At 37.0% G+C, this 23,574-nt stretch overlaps 3 protein-coding genes across 3 annotated transcripts; all 3 read left to right on the top strand.

The window, feature by feature from the left end:
• The first annotated feature begins 62 nt into the window (after positions 1–62).
• LOC116302447 (uncharacterized) lies at positions 63–12,593 on the top strand. The gene is made up of 5 exons (XM_031711736.2): positions 63–653; positions 6,676–6,975; positions 7,628–7,774; positions 8,712–8,900; positions 10,452–12,593. Exons 1-5 carry the CDS (start codon positions 188–190, stop codon positions 10,733–10,735), a joined length of 1,386 nt encoding a protein of 461 aa, XP_031567596.1. The 5' UTR covers positions 63–187; the 3' UTR covers positions 10,736–12,593.
• On the top strand, positions 12,569–18,540 carry LOC116302448 (uncharacterized). The gene is made up of 5 exons (XM_031711737.2): positions 12,569–12,708; positions 16,159–16,311; positions 16,983–17,142; positions 17,362–17,394; positions 18,140–18,540. Exons 2-5 carry the CDS (start codon positions 16,165–16,167, stop codon positions 18,394–18,396), a joined length of 597 nt encoding a protein of 198 aa, XP_031567597.1. The 5' UTR covers positions 12,569–12,708; positions 16,159–16,164; the 3' UTR covers positions 18,397–18,540.
• A 2,297-nt stretch (positions 18,541–20,837) lies between these two features.
• On the top strand, positions 20,838–22,144 carry LOC116302453 (adenosine receptor A3-like). Its single transcript, XM_031711741.2, has one exon. The coding sequence runs from the start codon at positions 21,024–21,026 to the stop codon at positions 22,011–22,013; it is 990 nt and encodes a 329-aa protein (XP_031567601.1). The 5' UTR covers positions 20,838–21,023; the 3' UTR covers positions 22,014–22,144.
• The last annotated feature ends 1,430 nt before the right edge of the window (positions 22,145–23,574 follow it).

Here is a 23,574-nt window from a genome sequence, read left to right as displayed (position 1 = left end):
TATAGAGGTCAAGTAACTCATTACGTGATTTTTCAATAAAATGGACAGCAGTTCACGTAGTTCAAGTACACGAAGCTCACGTGATTGGCAAAAACAAAGCAAGTCTCTTGAATAAAGTCCCAAAAGCAACGGGAAAACCCTTTATACAAAGCCTTCTTAAAACTTTGAATTAGTATTTCTCGGCAAGATGGACGAAGATAATCATTCAGATAAGGCTTCAGATGAAAATGAAGGCGAAATTGCAAAAGTCTTTTACAAGGTAAATAACGATAGCGAAGAGTTGATCTCTGGAAGCCGTCTACACAATGTCGACGAACCAGCAATTATTGAACTAGGTGGCCAGCCTCAACTCGGTGGTCTAACGATCTTCACGGCAGCAGTATTTGTGGTCGGGGAGATGGCGGGCAGTGGGGTCTTGGCACTTCCTTCAGCAATGGTTGCTGCTGGACCTATGGGGTTTGTCATGCTTCTAATAGGTTGTCTGGCTTCCGGATACTGCGGTGTCATCTTGGGGAGATCTTGGACGATTCTGCGAGCAAAGTATCCTGAGTATCAACACAGTGTTCGAGATCCCTATCCGACTATTGGACTCAAAGCTGTTGGAAAATGGGGAGCCAGAGCTGTATCAGTATGTGTGAACATCACTCTTATTGGTAGGTGGATGTTACTTATTCCAGGGTCGGTGTTTGCAAGGATTTTAATTTTTAAAGGAAGTCACTCTATACGATGTAGAAACCAGGAAAACTTTAGCAACAAACATATGTGCTCAGCTTCACAGGGAAATGAAAACATACCGTCATATTTGCTGTCATTCACGTCACTGTCTCAAACAACATTAATATAATTAACGAAATGCTAGTATTGCACAAGCTCCTGTCTCACTGTCTGCTTTAACGAAAATATAAAAATTGCAAAATAATGGCATATCATATACGCAGTGTCTAAATGCCCGGCAGCCGGTCGCGGTCTAAAATTGACTAAATGCCCGGCAGTCCAAACTTTCACCAAAAAATACGAGAACTGGCTACAGCTAAGGGTATCAAACTAGTCTAACTTTATTATGGTATATTAAGCGCTTCCTGTAGTCTGGACTGATTCGAAAAAAGATTGTCTGTATTCGCTCGGCATAGAATACGGAGCACTTGGTTCATGTCACTTAGAATATTTTCGCCAACACTGCCGGTCGCAATTCTCGGAAAAAATACGATAAATTACCTACGTTAATGAAGCCAAACTAGTCTAGATTTATCGAGGAATATTAAGCGCTTCTTGTACTCTACACTGCTTCTAATAAGGATTGTTTGTCTTTGCTCGGCATAGAATACCGAGCACTTGGTTCATGTCACTTAGAATATTTTCACCAACACTGCCGGTCGCGGTCTCAAATACACTAAATGCCCGGCAGTCCAAACTTTCGCGAAAAATACGATAATTTACCGTTAATGAAGCCAAACAAGTCTAAATTTATCGAGGAATATTAAGCGTCTCTTGTACTCTACACAGCTTCTAATAAGGATTGTTTCGTATTACTTCGCAAAAAAATAAACGACGATGGGTCAAGTAGGACAGGGTAGGTAAAAAGCTAGTTGTGGTAAGAAGAGCGAAAAGGTGCTAAAGGCACATGCAATAACACAATGCAATTTTATTTAACCATTAAGTCCTATATTGCTACATAGTATCATTTTAATAATTAATCATTTTATCGGAAAGTTTGGACTGCCGGGCATTTAGTGTATTTGAGACCGCGACCGGCAGTGTTGGTGAAAATATTCTAAGTGACATGAACCAAGTGCTCGGTATTCTATGCCGAGCAAAGACAAACAATCCTTATTAGAAGCAGTGTAGAGTACAAGAAGCGCTTAATATTCCTCGATAAATCTAGACTAGTTTGGCTTCATTAACGTAGGTAATTTATCGTATTTTTTCCGAGAATTGCGACCGGCAGTGTTGGCGAAAATATTCTAAGTGACATGAACCAAGTGCTCCGTATTCTATGCCGAGCGAATACAGACAATCTTTTTTCGAATCAGTCCAGACTACAGGAAGCGCTTAATATACCATAATAAAGTTAGACTAGTTTGATACCCTTAGCTGTAGCCAGTTCTCGTATTTTTTGGTGAAAGTTTGGACTGCCGGGCATTTAGTCAATTTTAGACCGCGACCGGCTGCCGGGCATTTAGACACTGCGTATCATATAACGTACTCACGACAAAATCTGAACGACTCAATAAATAATATAAGCTAACTGGCTTACCATAAATATCTTACTATCATGCATAGTATTTTAAAACATATATTATAATAATTTCAGTCACTAAAATAATCGTAACTTTGAACTTACAGTAATTTTAGGGACATGCAAATTTTTACATTGCGCAAACAAATGACAGCTATCTAGTGTACAGTCACATATCCGCTCTGAGTTTGCCTAATGGTCGTGGGTCGTGGGTACGAAGTCGTGGGTTCCAATTTTTTGTTTCCAAATTTATCATTTCTTCACTATACTTCCAAATCGAGATGTGTGGATTTGTTCCTATAAATTCGGTGCAATTGTGGGTTGTGCAAGGTAGTCTGTGTCTATTTGGCCTTTAAATATGGGCAGAAACTAAAGCACGACTTTTAGGGTGCTTTTCAATGCCTTGGTATTACAAAGGACTATTTGACTTTAAATAGAGAATGCGCAGGATTGAAATCAGCGTATATTTCAAGTATTTAGTTCACTAATATGTTGTTCAACGTCACGCAATTCGGACACAAGGTCTTTAATCAAAAAGGTGTTGACAACTCTCAATTTGTTCAAGTAAACACTTGACGCTGTTTTGGACTGCTGCTTGTCAAGAGCTCTTGCCACTTTAACCAAAACAAAAGACCGACCGAAGACGTCCAAACAGATCTGTGAATGGCCTATCGTCTATTAGAATATAGTCATACTCGACCAACTTTAGAGCTCTATATAACATAAAGAAACGAATTAGTATTCCCTGTTTGTCATTGGTAGTTAAAAGCAAATATTTTGAGTTTTGGCGTGATAATAGAAAACGAGAGGAGCATCTTATCAGATATTTCCATAAACTTTACACCAACAATCAGAAGCAAAAATAGACTATGTGAAAAGCGATCGAATTAGAAGTGTGTTGAGAATGATTCGAAATTCATAAAAAATTTTGTAGTGTCCACACACCGTGAGCCATGCAGAGTAAAATATTTCAATCTATTGCATAGCTAGGCTCTTTCCAGTCGCACCCAATACGAAAAGATACTAGATCTCTCGTATACATTAGGCATAAAATTAAAATTTGGTTCCAATAAAACTGAATATAAGGTTTGAGACTGGTGATGAAGATGAAGATGGAGACACGTGTTGGAATCTCCTAAACCGGCGATTATTCATCATTCCATGTAGTTGGTAGACATGATTTTTTAAAGAGCTGACTCTATTCGAATTTCTACTTTCCTTTCCGAATTTGCTGTCCATCGACTTCACACGTTTGCAGCGCGCGGCTTGTCGCTCCAGTTTCTAGGTAACATCCGGATAAAGTCCATTGAAGACTCCTCGTTTAAGCGAACAAGGTAAACGACTAGTGGTTTTTGTTTGTTTGTTTTTTTTTTTTTTTCCTTCTATTTTTTTTTTTTTTTTTTTTTTTTTTTTTTTTTCTTTGCTAAATTTATTTTTAAACAGCAACACGGCTGTTTCAAATAGGAATTTTAATCCGCTGACCAAAAGTATGGATGACGCTATTCTTGCGTAAAACTATATATCATATTACGAGAAGCGTGGTTTCGAAATTCGACTTCTTCCAAACAAGAAGGGATCGCTGATCGTGAGGAAATTATTTACTTTATTCGTGGATGATATCAAATGCATGGTATTTGTGTCTGAATGATCCAGAAAATGAAGGAATGACAAGGTCTATAAATATTGTCTGGGAAAGTGAAGACCTCATTGGCAACAGTGACAGCGACGAAACTCTCGATTATGAGAGCGAATAATTATATGTATATAACATTTAAAAAAATAAATAAATAATTTAACTTCTACTAACAAATCAGTTTATATATCATACGATTATTTTTCTATTTCTTAAGTGTATCATATCATTAACTTGAATTTTATTGGCATATAAACATGTACTAGTACATAAGATAATTGTGAATGAGCGATAATATCACGTCAAGTATATACAGTATACCGGGCGCAACAAGTTTGAGAAATTGATGACACATCTATTCGTACAATCTGTTCAGATCTTTTCAAAAAGACCTTTTCTGTGGGTTAAAGGTCTTGTTTTCTAAGATAAGCTTTCGCTAGAAGCAAAACACGGCATTAAAAGTTGAAAAACATTGCATATTTTGGCACTACACGGGCTTACCCGAGGCTAACGCCTCGATACTGGGAGTTCTAAGAAGCATGGAAAAAAAATGTCCATGTTAGCCCACAGAACAATTTTTCAACTTCAATCTGCGACCCCTCTAGTAAATGTAGGTCTTCTAGTTTATGCGAACTCGCTGCGCCCGATCTCCTTCTCGATTCAACCAAGTTTATCTCTTCTACAAAATTTGATCGGCTTTAATATTAAACTATTTACCATATATGGTAAATAGTTTAATATTAACTCGCAACAATCTTCGCGCATGACATCTTACATACATTGCTAATTCGGGCATTTGAAACAGCCGTGGCAAGGCCAATATACTTAAATGAAATGTAAGAAAGTGCTAAAAGGTTTTCCAGGCCACCAATTATTGTGTATTTTTATAACACTGTCACGCAAATCAGACACAGACTACCTTGCACAACCCACAATTACACCGAATTTATAGGAACAAAGCCACACGATCTTGTTTTGGAAGTATAGTGATAAATTTAAATTTATAAATGATAAATTTGGAAAAAAAATTGGAACCCACGACTTCATACCCACGACCCACGACTTCATACCCACGACCCACGACCCACGACCATTAGGCAAACTCATCCGCTCTTTCCAGGATGCTATTTTTAGACCGCACATTTTTTAAGTTTGGGGATTTTTTGGGGGGATCAATGAGAATAAGCTTTAATGAGCAACCACTCTTAAAGGAGAAATCCTTGTACGCTTAGTCCCATGGAGCCGCAGTCACGCTGAGGGTTATCGAGGTTGTCCACACTTTTAAAAGGGAGAAATCTTCTTCTCCTAAAAGAGACTGACTTAGATAGTCCAACAGAAATTAATGTTTTGAAAACTGCACGAAATTGGGATCTATCTCAAGTCTGCAAAAAGTCAAGCACTAGATAGCGTGACCGTCAGTCAATGTAAGCCTCCAGACTTTTATCTAGACAATGACTGTCAAAGTCGCCTAAAATATCCCGTCTTCCGGTACCATCCGGAACAACCTTTTCGTGCAGTAGGATTATTTTAAAGCATGCAATCCCGTAATAAATACGTGAACTTTTGCCAGTATTGATCTCATAATGTATGAGAGATAAATGTGTTGTAACCACGAGCACACAAAGTGTAAAATAACAACTACTATTTGTTTCATCACTGAAGCACATGGTTGTCGGCCATTATGCTCATTTACATATCTTTCTCTACGATCCCGTATATTCGGAGTGTGACGTATGCTTACAATGAGATATAACAAATGACAAAGACGTATGGCGGCCATGTTCAGCATAACAAAGATCAGAAGATGATGATTACGAAAAATATTTTGTTAAATAACAACAACATGACCGCGTTAACGTAATGTGCAATCGAAGAGCGAAGAATCGAAAAGCGCTTTCCTCGTTTCAACTTCAGACGCGCCACTAGCCATCACGTGATTTACATTGTGTCACCAAAAGTGTTTGGACATTGTCATCGGATTGTAGTCGTGACGAATGCACTGTCTTTTGAAGAAATTTAAACTGTATTCGATTGTTTGGCTCTGGCTAAATATAAGCAAAATCTCATTTTTAATTGCCCTATTTCACTATGACGTCACTGCTTGTTTATGTGGGGGGATAGAATCGCCAAATTTACTCCTAGCGAAACAGTTTAATCATGATCCCTTGCGTTTAAACAATAGATTGTTTTGATGTGACGTCATAGTGAAATAGGGCAATTCTGCAGATTGAAAATAAAATTGGTATTTTTGGGAGAAACAAATCAAGTAAACATTTTGGTGACCATTACACATAGTAAACATCTGGTCCCAAGTTCTGTCCAAGATATCTTCAAGAGAGTAAAGCAATCTAACAGATATAACTTAAGAAACAATGACTTTGACATTCATCGGTTTAGAACTGACACTTTGGCAGGAATAGCCTGAGATATTTCGGGCCTCATTTATGGTCTAACCTTGATCCAAATATAAGATCAAAGCCAACTTTAACTAGTTTCAAAACCACTATTAAGGATACAAATATTGAAGTTATTTGAAATAACATGGCAAGAATTGCAATATTTGCAACACTTAATATGTAGACTGAGAATGTTTACAGTTGTTATTACCCTTTTTTTTTCCTCCCTGAGAACACAGGTGTCCTTGCTCCCATCCCCTCTGAAGGATGAAAGCTGTGCGATATAACCCTGTGTGCCATGTATTAGACAAACAGAGCATTTGATGCTTGCAAAACATAAAGGAACGCGGGTTCTATATGATGATAATGTAATTTAAACGTTTCTTAGTATTTTCTATGTTTTATTGCAGGTGTTTGCACCGTGTTTCTCATCCTCGCTGCTCAGAATATTTCCAAACTCCTCACAACACACATCCACGATGTATGGTTTGACCAACATTCGTTGCGCGTGTGGATTTTAATATGCGCCGCTGTCCTGCTTCCAGTTTCCTGGCTTGGAACTCCAAAAGAATTCTGGGGAATTGCTATTGGCGCCAGCCTAGCAACAGCACTGGCTTGTCTCTTGATATGTGTCTGTATTGGAATTGACTTTCCGAGTAACCTACAGACAGTCAAACAGGGGCCTGTTACATTTCTGTCGTTTTTCTCAGGTCAGTCAAACTATACACATGTTGAGCTGATCTGAAATGGAGATGTAAATTGATCATGTGACTGCAAAACTGGGGTGTAACAGTGGCGGATCCAGGGGAGGGGTGCAGGGGGTGCGCACCCCTCCCTGGTTCGACTTTGTGCCCCTAAACTTCGAAGATAACCAATACAAAATAATGTTTATTCCCTTTGATTCTAATGGGTGCACCCCTCACTGGGTTAACTTTGTGCGCAGCACCCCTCCCTGAACAAATACCTGGATCCGCCCCTGGTGTCATGAAGCCTGCGAAAAGTAACCAGCAAAGAATAAAAACATGGCCACCATTGAAATATAAAAGTATTGATCTCTCTTATGAGTTGAACCCATTTTTTTTCGAGCCCTCATAACTTATGCCAAAAAAAGAAAGAAAACGTTTTATAGTTCTTATATATATCTTTTTAAAACAAGCTAAGGAAAACTACTGGTTTGTTTTTATTTGTTTGTTTCCTTCTCTATTAATGTTTTGTTTATTTGTTTGTTTTCGTTTTTTACTTTTGGTTTCCTTGATAGTGCTCTCTTTTAGTTTCTTTTGTAATCAAAGATTCTTCATACATGTTACTCTTACTTCATTCCGATTTTAAATTGCAATTAATTTTGATTCTCTCTATCGTTAGCCTTTGGGACCATCTTATTCTCGTTTGGTGGAGCTTCAACATTTCCAACCATCCAAACAGACATGAAGCAGCCTTCAAAGTTTCCCATGTCAGTAGTTTGGTCGTATGTGGGTGTTCTGTTTATGTATTTACCAGTATCCATACTAGGTTAGTGTCATTTAAGTACTGTTTAATAACCTCGCAGGAGTGTTTTTAGACCTGATAAAACACGATGTATGTTCTCATACTGTACCGAATTCTTTACGAAATGAACCAAGTTTGATAGAGAAAATCCAAGTCAAAGTTTATGCAAATGAAGATGAATCTATATCATATGTAAAACCTCCTTCATGGTCATGATTTCTATTGTGTTTCCTTCATGAATTATTAATGAGTTTTTTTATATATAAATTACTATCTTGCACACAACCACAAAACAACAAACCACACAGGCCACGTGCAATCTCGTACCTAGCGGCTGCTCGGTATTGGGACGACTAGCGTTAGTATAACATTACACTCTATTAGAGGCTATTGTCTACATCATTATGCTAATATATCACTCATCATATATACATACTCAATTGTTGATAATCAATCGTTACGTTTAAGTCATAAAACCGTATAAGGTGGAAATCCCTTCTGGGAAGATATATGCATTGCATGAGATACGTGCGTCGTGTTATATATGTGCATTGTATTATAGATGTGCATGTATTTGATATGTGCATTGCATAAGATATGTGCATTGCATAAGATATTTGCATTGTATTAGATATGTGCATTGAATTACATATGTGCATTGCATTACATATTTGCATTGCATCAGATATATGCATTGTATTAGATATGTGCATTGCATTACATATGCGCATTGCATTACATATGTGCATTGCAAATCCCTTGAGATATGAATGACAATGAAATTAATGCGGCCGCGATTTCGGTTGTTATCTTTAACCAACATGGCGGCTATGACGTAACATGCACTCCAATAATTTAAGCCTCGAAGAGAGGGCGTGCTTGTAATTTGGTAAATAACACAGGCTGTGTTTTTGGGGGCCGAAAAAAATGACTTGTTGTTCTGTTATATGCGTTTTCCCAGGTTTCCTAGCATACGGTGGTGATATCAAGGACAATATTCTACTGTCTGTCAGTCACACGTCTAGTCATCCCAGGGCCATCATCGTCGACATCGTGCTAGTTCTCATCACCACCCATCTTCTCTTCAGCTTTGTGATTGTTCTCAATCCAGTATCGCAGTATTTTGAAGAATTCTTCAACATACCGAGAAGTAAGTCAAATCTTGTACTTTACAAGGAGGTTAGAGCACTCAAGGTTGCATTTAAAAACTCATGATTACGAGAACTACGCAGGACCAGACGTCTAGATGTTGGCTCTCGTGATTAAAATGATACTTTTTCATACCGATGCAACCCTTAAGGCCATATTATCTTAGCTTTAATTTGTCTGAGTCGTAATAGGCCCTTTGTATCAGTAAACAGTCACGTGCTGATATATCACTTTGATAACGAATCAATTCAGCCCCAAGGCTCCCTGGGAAGGCTTAGCTGCTGGTGGTTGATGAACAAGGATGAAAATACATTGTATATGAAATTAATTGAGCTGATCCTCGCAGTAGAGTGACCACAGTAAACCCGTGAAACAAATACTAACTTTTAGTACTAAATGGTGATAAATAAACAATAGAAAACAAAGGATTCTGAATGAAATAGTACTAATTAGTACTAATTAATGTTCACGGATTTAGTGCGTGCACTCTATAAAAAGCAACTTGTATGCAGCTGCAAATTGAAATTGAATTTTTTCTGAGTCTTTCAATTTGCAGCTGCATAAGTTGCTTGATATACTGCGAGGATCAGCTCAATTTGATACATTACAACCGCAGTACAAATATATATTTCATATATTTTCTCATACACAAATACATGGTATCTTGAGATCGAAAGCATGTCACAAGGGGGATATAACATTTTAAGAACATTTTTGGTCATGCATGTCTCCAGGAAAAGTTTGTCAATTTATAAAGTGAGATTAATGTTTCTGCCAGCCAGTAACAGTCATGTGGTGATGTCCTGCTAATTATTGAAGAAATAGAAAACGCGCGCGCGTGCTGTGTGCTGTCATAAAGCACGCGGGGGTCGGCAGAACACGAGAGAAGTGTTATGAGAAGCACGACGCGTAGCGGAGTGCTTCTCGACACCTCTCGAGTGTTCTGCCAATCCCCAAGTGCTTTATGACTGCACACAGCACTGCAAACAAGTTTTTTATTTCTTTTATAAAATACAAATTACAATAATAGATAGGAATGAAGCAACGGAAAGTGCGCGCGCGTGCAATGTGCTCTCATAAAGCACGCGCTCCAAACCAATCAGAGCGCGACATTCATAACAGTCACCTTATAATAAAGTTTCTTCAGATGAGCTTGCCCTCTAACAATGTTTTAGTTTTCATGCGGCAAAGGAATGGAACAATCTAGATAATTCTGTAAGAAATGCGCCCCAAGTTTAAAAGAATTTAGAAAATTACTCTGATTAGATTACATATACATATACATAGAATATTCAATATATTTGTTATATTACTTCTAACTTTTTTTAACTTTTTAACCTATTTCCATACTTATTTCATACTTTATTTATTTAGTTTTATTATGTAAGGGCATCTTTGAAAATCACTTTTGTGAAAGGGCTTTCCTCAATAAAGATTGTTATCACACCCTCAAAGATATTTTTCTTAGTTAAAAAAACTTAACAAATTATTAAAATATATTTTTGATTATTAATTAATTAATTAATTAATTTAAAAAAATTTTCTCTTCAAGGGTTTGGGTTTAAGAGATGTCTTCTACGCACAATCATAATGGCATTGGTACTGGGCATAGCCGAACTCATTCCTAACTTCGGCCCCATTCTCTCGTTGATCGGTGGCTCTACAGTCACTCTCCTCACCTTCGTCTTCCCATGCTGGTTCTATCTCAAGATCGCAAAGGACTTGCCTCTCCATACAAAGGCTGTTTTATTTGAGCTTATCTTTATCGGCATCGTTGGAGGTGTGGCGTCGACTTATTCAGCCATAGATAGTATTCAGAAAGCCTTCAAACTTTAGATAGGAGATTTTAAAGGTGGACAAGAAAGACGTACCCCGTACGACGTACGTGTTTTATGACTAAAGACTCGTTTGTACAAGTTTAGCCTCGTGTAGGAGCAAATTATATGAAAAAGTCATGAAAAATGCCAATGTTTTGAAATTCCACTAATTTTAATGGTATCTGTGAATAGCTGACTTATAAACGAGGCTAAGCTAGTGTAAACGAGTCTGTGGTATTTGAAAACAGCGGTATGCAATGAATACGAAACTAATGTATTAAAAAAGCAATATATTGGTGGCGTGCTTCCTGGCGCTTCTCATGAGAATAAAAAGACAAAAGACGTGGCCGCCATGTCGGTTGACATGACAGAACACACCAAGACTGAATATTTGCCAAAGTCAACCAAAATGGCGGCTCGTGACGTCTCATACAAAGACGTATTCTCTACTTTCACATCCCCATAATACCTTGCGTTTTTGGGGGGTAACCAATCAAAAAACTGTCCCAAATTGAAAGGTTTTTTAATTGAATTTATACTATACCTGCTTTTATCTGTACAACTGACTGATTATCAGTTTATTCCAAGTTATTTTCGCGTGTACAGATATATCATTAAGAGTTTTGGTCTTAATTACAGTAAATGTGTCGACTTACGAAAAATGTTTAAAATTTACCTTAAACGTTTTCAAGCTTCTATCTTTTTCTGTTTTTTACTTCTTCATTTTATTTTTGGATACCAAACAAGGTATTGTTAACATTGTCTGATCAGCCTTCAGCAAAATAAGTGGGTTTTTACCCTCTGGTTACCCCCCAAAGACGCAAAGTATTATGGGGATGTGAAAGTAGAGAATAGACGTGTTGTACTTTTATTTCCATGGGTTCAAGAGATTCTGGTTCGTTCACTTTGGATTTATTTGTCCCTTGAAAATAGCAATCGCCAGAGCGAAAATCAGTAACCTCAGTCTGGACCCAAGGGTATTCTGATGTAACATCAGATAATAATATTCTCATGAAAGATTGTTATTTTGTATGATATCTTGGATATTAAATTTGTTTTATCCAAACAGCTCTCCAAACAAGCTTTATTTACCCAGTTGACAAAAAAAAAAAAAGTTTATGTATAATAGATTGAAACATCGAAAACTATGAATCTTGATAATGATATTCAATAACATTTCATCATTCGGATTCTGCTTTTTGATTGTCCGACCAGAGTTAATTCCCCTCTATTAACTCTGGTCCAACATAGCATAAAGTACCTCTTTCGTAAGAATTTAGATTTATCGGTTACTTGTTTGGAAGACCAATCTATTGTCATTCTTAACTCTATGTGTATTGTTTTTTTTAACTAGTTATGAAACTTAAGCATGTTGCAAACGGTGAAGAATGTCCCTAATAATTTAGAAAAGAACCGGTGATTACAAGGGGAAGCTTTATTTTTACTTCAAATATGCAATTGAAATATTCGTTTATAGGAAATCTTTTTTATATTCGTAATTCGTAGCACATATACTTGATGAAAACTAACTGAATTTGAAAAATTCAAGTTTAATATATATCTAATAAAGGTAAATTGATGTTTGCTTTTGACATTTTGTCGGTTTGAAGATGTTTGATTCAAAAGCAGCTTACTAATATCAATATTTATGCTACTAGATACATCATTTCTACCAGATATATCTATTTCTACCAAATATGTCACTGAAAACAATTAAATCCTAATTCCAAAGACCAACACAGCGGGCTCGATTGGACAGTTTTCAGTTTTATTCTGGTTATGAGCGATACTTATATATTTTGTTTGTTTTATTTTTTGGTTTATTGTTAAGATTATCCAATGAAATACTTGGCAAAATAAAAACTTTATCGGATCAATTTGCAGTTATTGAGTTCTGACCGCTCGATCGTTATATCCGCTGATATTGGTAAATAAGAGCATCTACAATTGTCATACGTCTCACTCGAACACGCAAAAATTCCCCCTTTCAAGGTGAGTATAGGATTTGCCTTCCATAACTTATTAGAGAAGGCCCGAATCAAATGTGTGAAAACTTTGTAATTGCTTTATCGATGACAAAATCTTTAGCTATCATCTACGTTACTGATGAAAATAACTTGCTCTGAATCGGCAAGAATTTGGCAAAATCTTGCTTGAGATACTGAATGCATCAGTTCTGGGAACAGAAAGTTTGTCTAAAACCTCCTCGCCGCCGCTATGCGGGTTTGGAAAATTTCAAGATTTCTTTTGCGGGTTTTTAGTTTTTATTTTGTTGTTGCTGTTTTGTTTGCTTTCTCTCGGTCTGAGTTCCGTGTCCTGGTTTTCTAAACTCCTCTAGAATCAAACATTGCATTGCATTTACGTTAGATTTAAGGACCGGAGCATTGGTTTTTGTTAGCTGCATATTGATCGACTCGGCATCATTTTTTTTTCTAGTTCTTTTTCTAGTTCTTTTGCGATTCTGATCTTCCAACGATTTAACAGACCAAAAACTATGAAAAAATTAAATTTGCATCTTAGTTTACGATACAAGTGAAAAAGATTACTTGGCTCTCAAAAATCTAGAAAAAGGCACTGATAAACTAAAGATATTAATATGTAACTACGGCCTACTTAAAAATAAGTTTTCGTGAAGCTTCCTTGCCAAGAAGTTCAGATCGCAAGCCTAGCAATTACGTACACAGTTGGCAGTTCGTCGTTAAAGTTTTCTCCGCAAATGTTAATCGGCGCAATCCTACGTAAAGAGAAAAATGGCCAAAAAAGATGAGATGTCAATATCTGTTTTTTATTGAGGTAATAAACGGCAAACCAGGAATCGAGGCCACTATGTAAAAAGAAAGCTAGACATGGAGAGGGAAAAAAGCATTCAAAGAGAAAAAGATTTCAAGCCTATAGGAAAAAAACTGCATGCTTTATGTAGCAATTTAATTACTGAGCAACTGGGTGGACCCGCTTTGATCATTAGTCTAAAGCCTCTAATTCGAAGACCACTGTTGAGAAGAAATCATCTTATTAGCTTTCATATCATCAGAAGGTTGAAAAATCCAAAGTTTAATTTTTGATTATTACTTCTAGCTAAATGTTACAGTGATATGTAGCCATGGGGAACCGGCTTTGTTTTATTACACCCAGTGAGAGGATTGTTAGCTTCTATCACGAGCATAAAAAACCATGCCAAAGTTAAATTGTTCATTGTTACATCTGGGGTGGCTATGACTGTTACAGTGCTACGCAGCTTTTGGGAACCGGCTTTGTTTCCGTTAAAATCCAGTGAGAGTTAATTGGTGGAACGTATTGCATATATAGAGGATGTTACATGGCCGCGCGGAGATACGGATTTTATCTTCGAGTGAGGTGATATCTTACGAATGAGCGCAGTGAACGAGTAAGATGTTCTCGACACGAAAAGATAAAGCCCTTATCTTCAATCGGCCATGTAATAGTATAATTATAATTATAATAATATAATTATCAATGAAATACAGTTTTTTGTGGAATTTTATTATTTAATGTCATTCCTAAGAAATTTTTGTACAATCATGAAGTTATATTCACGTGTGTGACGGGCATCATGGTATCTTCACATGTTTTATGTTAAAAGATATCGCTTTCTAGTAATAGAGAAAAATAGTATTTCATCTATGATTTAGTATATCAAGGCAGATTATTCAACGCTTAGAAAAAAGCTGAATTGGACGCTATAGTTGACGCTAAAGAAACTCAAATAATAAATAATAAAATTTAAAAAAATTCAACCATGTTATCAACTAGCCGCAATGTACACTTTCAGTCTTATATTACACGAAGATGGACCATCAACTGAGGTTTGAAAACAAACAAAACAACTTATGTTTACACAAAATAGTCATCAAAATAAGTAAATATGTCGTCATTATGAGTAAATAGTAACACCGAAAGGTGGAAAACGTTGTCTTCAGTGACCGGCAATAAATTTGACGGCATTTACAATCACGATTTTTTTAAATTTTATTTATTTAACTTTTTTTTTACAGTTTTAAAAAACTGTTATTCGACTGTATTCATTTAAATCACGATTACTTAACTGTTATTGCGCTGTACTGCAAAGAGGGTCATATATAACACGCTCAACCGCTATAGCCGTATATACTGTGGACTACTTCGAAGACCATCTCAGTGCCAGGGTAAAAACATTAAAAAAGCCGAAAATATGGACTCCTTGCATTGAATTCCTAATGGAATTGTTCTAGGGGACAAAACAATAGGGCATCTTTTCTTATCTAAAAAATCGATTGTTTGGTCCCCCAGAACCGAATTCCTCTCGGGACTCAGTGCAAGGGGTATATATAGAGTTTTTGTGTTTGTCTTTCTTTTATGGATAAAGGTAATCGATGTGCCGTCTTAATTCATTTTTTGTTGTATTCTCTTGTGGGCAGCTGTAAATATCAATCGACGTCATTAAGGTAACAAAGCTTTTTTGCTCCCTCCCCATACCCTGGACGTCCCCAGTTATGAATTTCTGACGTCCCATAATGTATTGCGATCCAAGATAGCCGCCGTATCGTCAAAGAGGTCCATTGCTCTACTGAACGCGCATAGCATAGGTTTATTCGATAAAGTGTGCACCTCCTGTTACCATTAATGATATCTATTAGAGGACTAACGTTGCGAAAAACCCTAGTCAACTAAAATGCACTGCGCCCCTATTATGGTTTACATCGTTCGCCTACATCGTTCTCCAAGCTCTTCTATACATTGGTGGAGCGACATTTCTGCAAAATCGCTATTCGCTATAACTCCCTTTTAGGACAGAGCAGAAAAACGACAAGGCTGCTACTTTCGCAATTTTTTCCCTTATCTCTCATTCATGCTAAAAACGTTTAGCGTTTCATTCGTGCCACGTGCCCTTTGTGCTTTGAACTTTTCACAAAATTCTGCTAAACTCGAGGAATTCTACTTCGAGGTATTAGCGAAAATGTTAGTTTTTGTGCTGATCAAAATATTATCTCTCCCAACGTTCAGGGCGTTATATCTCAAATACGCATTCCTTAAATTTCCCCAAATTTTGGTATTTTGTTAATGAGCCCCAAAAGAGCCTGTTTATGAAATATAAAGCTTATTAACGCATAAACGTCGAAAGTAGAACCCGTTTTTCTGCCCTGTCTTTTAGAGGATTATTGATATATCATTAAAGTTACTTATCTTCGATAGTCTTTCAATTTGCAGCTGCATAAGTTGCTTCATATCAGTAATCGAATAATGCTCTTGAATATTCGTTTACATATTTTCAAACGGAATGCATCCTTGTAACAAACAATGGCTCAAATAATCATCATATAATCGAATGAATAATGCATTCTTGGGGGTACGCTTTACTTGGTTTGACTATAATAACAGCTATTACACATATCTTTACTATCAAATCTCACGACATTCTAAAAATTGCATCGTTAATTCACTTAGGCAAGCATGAAGACGTTTATAATCTGTGTTGCTGGATTGTTGGTTCACGTCGCTAGTGCAGCCCTTCAATGCGAGATAATCCGAATAAAGACATGTGCACAACGATACAAAGTTGCTGTAAAGGACGGCAAAAACCACTGCGAAAGATTGCAGGTAAGAAAATTCTAGTTTCGTGTAAACTTAGGCTTCATTTTCCTGAATGAATTAGTACAATTTTCCTCATAAAAAGTTGTTGGATTAACTGTACCCCTTCTCTCCCCCAAACTTACCAAATAACATTTCGATATCCACCACTTTTAGCTTCAAACACTTAATCAACCTCTACTGTACCCCCTCCCTCCATCCCTCCCCCCCCCCCCCCCCCCCCCAAACAAACCAAATAACATTTCGATATCCACCAGACAGACAGACAGACATATTTTATTTGGCGTTTTGCACATAGTTGCACATCAACTTAGTTCCAAATAAGTTACGAGCATATACGTGTGTTAGTGTATGCGCATAATATCGATATCTACATATTCTACACATACACGTCATACGTACATAAATATTCTGTATATATAAATGTTCATATAATTATTTCGATAAAATGCTTCACACACTTAAACAACCTCTACTGTTCTACCCCTTCCCCCCATCCCTCCCCCCATCCAAACAAACCAAATAACATTTCGATATCCACCACTTATAGCTTCAAACACTTAAGCAACCTCTACCGGGCTAATCCAAGTCATGGCCCGGATGACACGGGGTAATTAACTTACAATTTGAATTGGCAGCAATAACATTATACTAATCGTGCGTGTTTTTCTTCTGTGTAGACAATGATCGACTGTCTGGCTCAGGATTTTTCATGCGCTGACATCACTATCACAAGCTTCAGGTTTTGGATGCTACAGATGGGTCTGATGGACAAGATCATGGGAAACTGTCCGGACCTGGAGACAGATGACCTCAGGACTTTCACCACCAAAATTTTAAGTGAGTTGTAAAAAAAAAGGAAAACGTGATAGTGGAAGAAAGGAGAAAGAAAGGAAATAAAGGAAGGAAGGAAGGAAGGAAGGAAGGAAGGAAGGAAGGGAGGAAGGGAGGAAGGAAGGAAGGAAGGAAGGAAGTATGGAAGGAAGGAAGGAAGGCGGGGAGAGATCAATAAAAATATAACCAATTTGTTTATAACTAAAAAGTAACCATTTTTTTCAGACAAGAGACCAGACCTGGTCGTGGATTCCGTTGGTAGGTTTTCGCTCTTACTGCCGTTTATATATATATATATATATATATATATATTTTTTTTTTTTCTAGCTTATCTTTTCATTCGATTGTGCATATGTCGTTAGCGATTGCTAGGTTGACGACAAAACTGGATCAAATTGACATTGCAGTGCATTGTGCATTGGGACATATTTCCAAGATGGCGCCCATTTTCGTCCCTCAAAATCATCCCCAACATGCAATCAGTGCCAACTCGACCCAGGTTCTCCCTGAACTCGGAATGACTATGGTACGCTAATAAAACCTTTCCATCGACGGGGAAAATATAAAAGGATTTTTAGATAATTTATTATCAAATTTATCAAATTATGAATTCAGTGTTGCTCACAAACCTATTGTATGACTTTACGACGTTTATTGACTAACATCAAAGACAAAGACGAACCGTTTTCTCGCTGGACTCTGGAAATGACTTCCACTCAGGTTGCCCAACGTCAGTCACCATGAGTGTAGTTTTGAGAAAGACTGTTTTTGGTCCAGACGATCACACTTCACAACTAACTCAACATCTGACATGGTTCAAATCATTTACTATAATAATTCATTATTACTTATATAGCCATATTTACAATAGAAGATCGATAGCGCTAATCCTGGACATTGGTTGTTTTTTAAGCAAGTAGATTTGAAGAAACCGGGGGAAATTAATAACAGTCATCAAAAAAGCTTTTTTATTTCGTAAGCATGATTTGTTTTCATTTTTCAGACATGGATTCATCTTCTCCATGCGCCAGAAAGATTCACAACAGATGCGTGGAATATTACGTGAAAACACTTAAACGAACTCGCCAAATTTGCACAGCAGTTCAGGCTCTGAATTTGTGCTATAGCAAAGGCATTGTAGACGACAACTGCCAGGCAGACATCATCGAGCATTTTGCTGATATCTTGCAGAAGGTAGCTCCGAGGGTGATAAACATCTTGAAAAACAATTTGCCTAAGGTGTGTGAGGACTGGGTCTAGGCGAACTAACACGTTACAAGAGGATGTTGTACAAGTTACGCCTAAAAATAACCTTAGTTTATGAAAATAGCTGTAGAAGGATTGCAAGCATGTATGATTGATTAACACGGTTCATTAGACTTGAACTAAATATGAAGCAAATAACTGTTGTGTTGGACTCTTGCTTGAACCATCTCCATCTGTCTGTTCGTGGTACGACAGCTTGTTATCGCTTCCTCATTACCTATCATAAAATACTACCCTTTTCATTCGTATTCCAGTCACTCCCCTATTTCAAACGATTCTTTGTTAAAAGGTACCACCATATTAATGTGTCTTCTCAAGATTATAACACTTCTAAAAAGGGTTTTGGGAAGCGGGAGGGGATATTAGGGTCGTTGCATGTGTAGTCATGCAAAGTATTGGATTTTTAAAAAACGCATCGTTATTTTGGGCAATTTTTATGCTTAAGCTAAGAGAAGTCTTGTTGACAAGTTTGGTAGATGTGAGACAAGCCAAAACAAGATTATTGTGTACCAATACACGACTGAAGACCCCAAAAAATCATATTCTGAAGCAGCAGCAGCAGCAGCAACAACAGCAACGACACTACCCATGTAGTACCACCATCACCATCACCACCACCACCACCACCACTACCACCACCACCAACAACAACAACAACATCATCCATAACAACAACGACAACAACGACAACAACGACAACATCAACAACAACAACAATAACAAACGACAACAAATAAAAAGATATAACAGCAATAGCAAAAGTGGCAGCAGTTTTATTGTCAAGTCAATATCACCATTAACAACACTGGCAACAGCAATAATCCCGAATAAATATTGTTAGCCTAGAATACAGACGATTATGGTAGTCGTCGACCAACTCAAGCCTGAGGGGCAATCGTTATAAATCACTGATGCAGTTGAATGCATAATAATATCTCATGTTTGTCTTAATATCTTCGAAATTGTTAACTGAAACTTTCCGTTTGTTTCCAATTCTTTGACGCACGGGAGTAGGGTAAGGCGAAATTTAAACTGCATCCGGATTTCTAAAAATAGTCCAACCACGAATTCACATGGAGCGCGCGATATTCAGTAAGTCGTTTTCCTATCGTTTTTATGCTTTCCTTATCAATATCATTATAATCATCTACAACTGAGTAGCAACAGCTGCAACAACCAAAAACAAGGGCAGATCATCATCCATCATCGACACAACAGCAACAACAACAAACAACGACAACGATGATTTAAAGAAGAGAAGGAGTACACGGTCCATTCTTAACGACGTTTCAAGATAGAAATAGTGAAATTTTGGTCTCAACATATAAACAAACATCAATATGCATGTTTGCATAATCAAGCCATCAAACGTGAACATATTATGTAGTTATTGAATTAATGTGAGCTTAAATTTATGCTTTGAAAAAAGATTTAGAAGTCAATTTGTGTTTGTACTGTCTTAGGCGGACCGCAAAGTAAATAACAGTACAACATATTTTCTTCTTTCTAAAGAATATTTCTGTCCTGCAGACTTTCAGGTGCAGCTGTGTTCAAGTTGGCGCCAAGATTAGCCCAAGGCTACTATAAAATTGGACGAAACTCACATATTAAACTGTTTTCCTTCGACTTCTTTCGGGTCATTGAGTTTTTCATCTCATCCTTCTAAAAATATTTATATATCTAAGAGATATAATCTTTATTGCATCCGTCAGTTTATTAATTATCTGCATGGTCGATACATGTGAAATAGCTTTAATGCACCAGACATTTTGTCAGTGGTATATATACACTACACATTAATTGCTAGTCATCCTTATTCATCAGCAATATGTATGAAGCAGGAACTCTCTAACGTGTACTGTTAGCTTTATTCCTAGTCTTCAGTTCTCCATATCTGCAGTTTACCTTATTGAACGTCAATACTGCTACGAGGTAAGTACTCTTGTTTGAACTTCAATATGCACGACCGGTACCCTCTGAGGGAAGGCGAACGAAAAAAAAAAAAAAAAAAAAAAAAGACAACAACAATCACAAGTGCGTTAGTGAAATGGGGAAAAAAATATGATTTTACATTTAGGGATGATCTTTTTTATGTATTCCTCTCTTGTCATGAGTAGTTTAAAAGATATCGAAACAGCAACGAAGTTTTCTTTCGTTCACTTTATTTTTATGATATCCATCGAGATATATGCCATATTTTCAGGATTCCTTATGGCACTATATTTGGCAGAGCTATAAATTCCTTTCTTTTCTTTTCTTTCCTTTCCTTTCTTGGCCGTAAAAAAAAAAAAAAAAAAGATGGCTTCAGTTTTGATAATCTAATCAAGAGCTAATTCCTCATCTTATTTTAATAACAATAAGAATTGATCGGAAAAAGGGGTTAAATTATAAGGAAGACCAAAATATCTATTTATTCTTTTCTAGAGCAGTTTTCACCTATGGTCAAGTCACTAACAATCAACTAATAGAATAAAGGGGTCTTCGAGCTGAAAAACGTACGTTGAAAATAACTACGAAGTACACAAGTCTCAAATTCGACTTCAAATTCGGCCATTTGAAACCCGACTGAATAAAGCTTCCTTTAAAGAAAAAGCTTCCTTGTAAGAAACTCGACAAGCAAGATGACTCAAACGAACCGCTCTTTGAACGAAACTAGTTCGAATTTCGTTGATAAAGAAAGGGGCATCTTTTGGTGTACATCGTTTGGACTTGTCGGCCTTCTCATATTTTCTTCCAACTTCGCCACTATCACTACGTTTGTTGTCAATAAACAACTCCGTCGCCATGGTATCTATTGTCTTCTTAATTTAGCAGTTGCCGACATGCTTCTTGGGGCCTTAACTATACCATACTACATTAATGATATTGCAGGAATATTCCTACAATGGAATCTACTTGAACCGCAAGTCTATGTCGTTGTCAGGGGTTTCTACATAACAGTGTTGTTTGGCTCGTTATTTTGTCTAGTTGTCGTATCTCTTAATCGCGTCTTCGCGACATATTTACCATTCAGGTACCGAACAATGAAATTGAGAAGCCATTTATCTATCTTCGCCATCACTTGGGCTTTAGCAATAGCCGCATCTGTGGTCTTCTTTCTGATGAAGCAGTTACAAGATCAGGTTGTATTAGTATTCCAAGGTCTTTTCGTGATGGCTTTAATAATCATTATCATGTCATATGTGATTATTTTAATGAAGGTGAAAATTAAAAATCAAGTTCCAACGACATCGCTATCCCAGTTACGTGAACGACATCTTGCAATAACAGTTTTTCTGGTGTCGTTGTTGTCAATGACAACATGGATCCCTTCTATCGTGTTCCACGCTATTTACAAGACACAAACTAGTGGATTCAATATAGACCTTCAACTATCAATATATTTGATCCACAGTAGTAACTCACTGGTCAATCCTGTTATATATGTCTTTAGAATGAAGGACTTTAGGAAAGCACTTTGGAAGCTTTTCACGTCTTGTATGCCGGCGGACAGCTCAATCACTCCTCCTACAAGCCCCGGTAACGTCGAAAGCAATAATAACCAGGGGGCTGGGCAAACGAACAAATGTGTGTTAAGCTTTAATAACGTTGTTTTTGACACTAAATTGTAAGGAATTTGTCAATGAATGGGTTGTAACAAAGTAAGATTACACTTTTGAGAGCAGACAACCTAACAAACTCAAAAATTTCACTGACTAAAATGTAAATAAACTACATACAATGCTTTCTTGAAGCAATGCAATACTTGATTATACTTTTGAGAGAGATATGATCAAATCAAACAATCTCACTGCATGGCAAAAAAGTAAATAAACTGCACAAAATACTTGCTTATAAAAATACAAGACTACACTTGAGTAAACAAGAGTAGACAACCTAACGCTAACAACAACTTTAGCTCCTTCGAACTGGAAAGAGTAAACAAACTATATAAAATACATAAAATAAAAAATGTGTAGTTTCGAAACTTTTAAGTAAAAAAAAATATAACCCTCCTATTAAGTCAATGAACAAGGCAGGGTCGTAGCTAGACCGAGTTGGTTACTGAGGAAAAGAACGAGCGGCGAAGGCGTAAGCAACTAGGAGTGATTTCCAGAGTTTTGGGAAGCATTTGCGATATTTTACTAAGGCAACGGCCTCGCTTGCCTCGCAGTGGCTATGGCCCTGTAAGGAAACAGCTTTCATTAAATTAAAAAGGTTTCGTTTCAAACCTTACTAAGGTTCAAATTATTACTGATGACTCCCCCCCCTCCCCCCCCCCCCCCCCCCCCCCCCCGGAAACCCTAGCCCTCTGTCCTAATAAAAACCGTACCTTCCCTTGGTTGATATGAGGCATGTAATATAATCGAGATAAAATATTATCGTAGTATTTATTTCATGCCATATAATCATATGCTCTAGAGGTTTAATCAAAAACCCGAAAGTTTGAAACTGGTTTTCTGTCGATCTTCCATATAATCTTATTGCCTTATAAACATTCATAATTAATTAACAAATTAGAAGGCATAAACAACTACGGGTGTTTGGGCGATTTCCAGAGTTTTGGGAGGCATTCGTGATATTTTACTTATATTTTTGTTTGAAACTTGTTTTCTGTTGATCTTCCATATAATCTTATTGGCGCTTTTTTTTACATGCATAATTAATTAACAAATTAATTATCATTAGTTTCAATTCCAGCACGTTTCAATTTGGACTCGTTTGCACCTGTGTGTTATTCTAAGAGTTAAAATTACTTTCACTTTAAAGGGCCACTTGGACGAAAATCGCTACAAAATTAAAACTCTTTCGTTCGAGCTGGAATTTTGCTGAAATAATCTTGAATACACTAAGAACCACTCACTGAAATATCTTTCTGATATCGAAAGGAAAGGGCCAAAATTTTACGATTTATTTTCGTCCGCAATTATTTCTTTGACTCACAGAATTCGCCTCAAGAGGAATGGCACGAGTAACGTATGACGTCATTTACTCAACCCAAACCAAAACATTGGTGGCTAAATGTATGTGCCATGTTCGTAAAACTCGGTTTATTGGTTTATTCAGAAAAAATATGTTTCACTTGATTCCTTAACTTCTATATGACCAAGCAATGTCTATAGGCGCTGAAATTTTCAGTTTCAATAATACTGACGATCATAATTCGAAAATTTCAATACATCTCGGCACGCC

This window comes from Actinia tenebrosa, unplaced genomic scaffold (assembly GCF_029948245.1).
Source record: "Actinia tenebrosa isolate PJP-AT-01 unplaced genomic scaffold, QUT_ActTen_1.0 PGA_scaffold16__25_contigs__length_10494907, whole genome shotgun sequence".
NCBI lineage: Eukaryota > Metazoa > Cnidaria > Anthozoa > Actiniaria > Actiniidae > Actinia > Actinia tenebrosa.
Note: the sequence above shows the minus strand (reverse complement) of the source record. Positions and strands in the feature narration are given on the sequence as shown.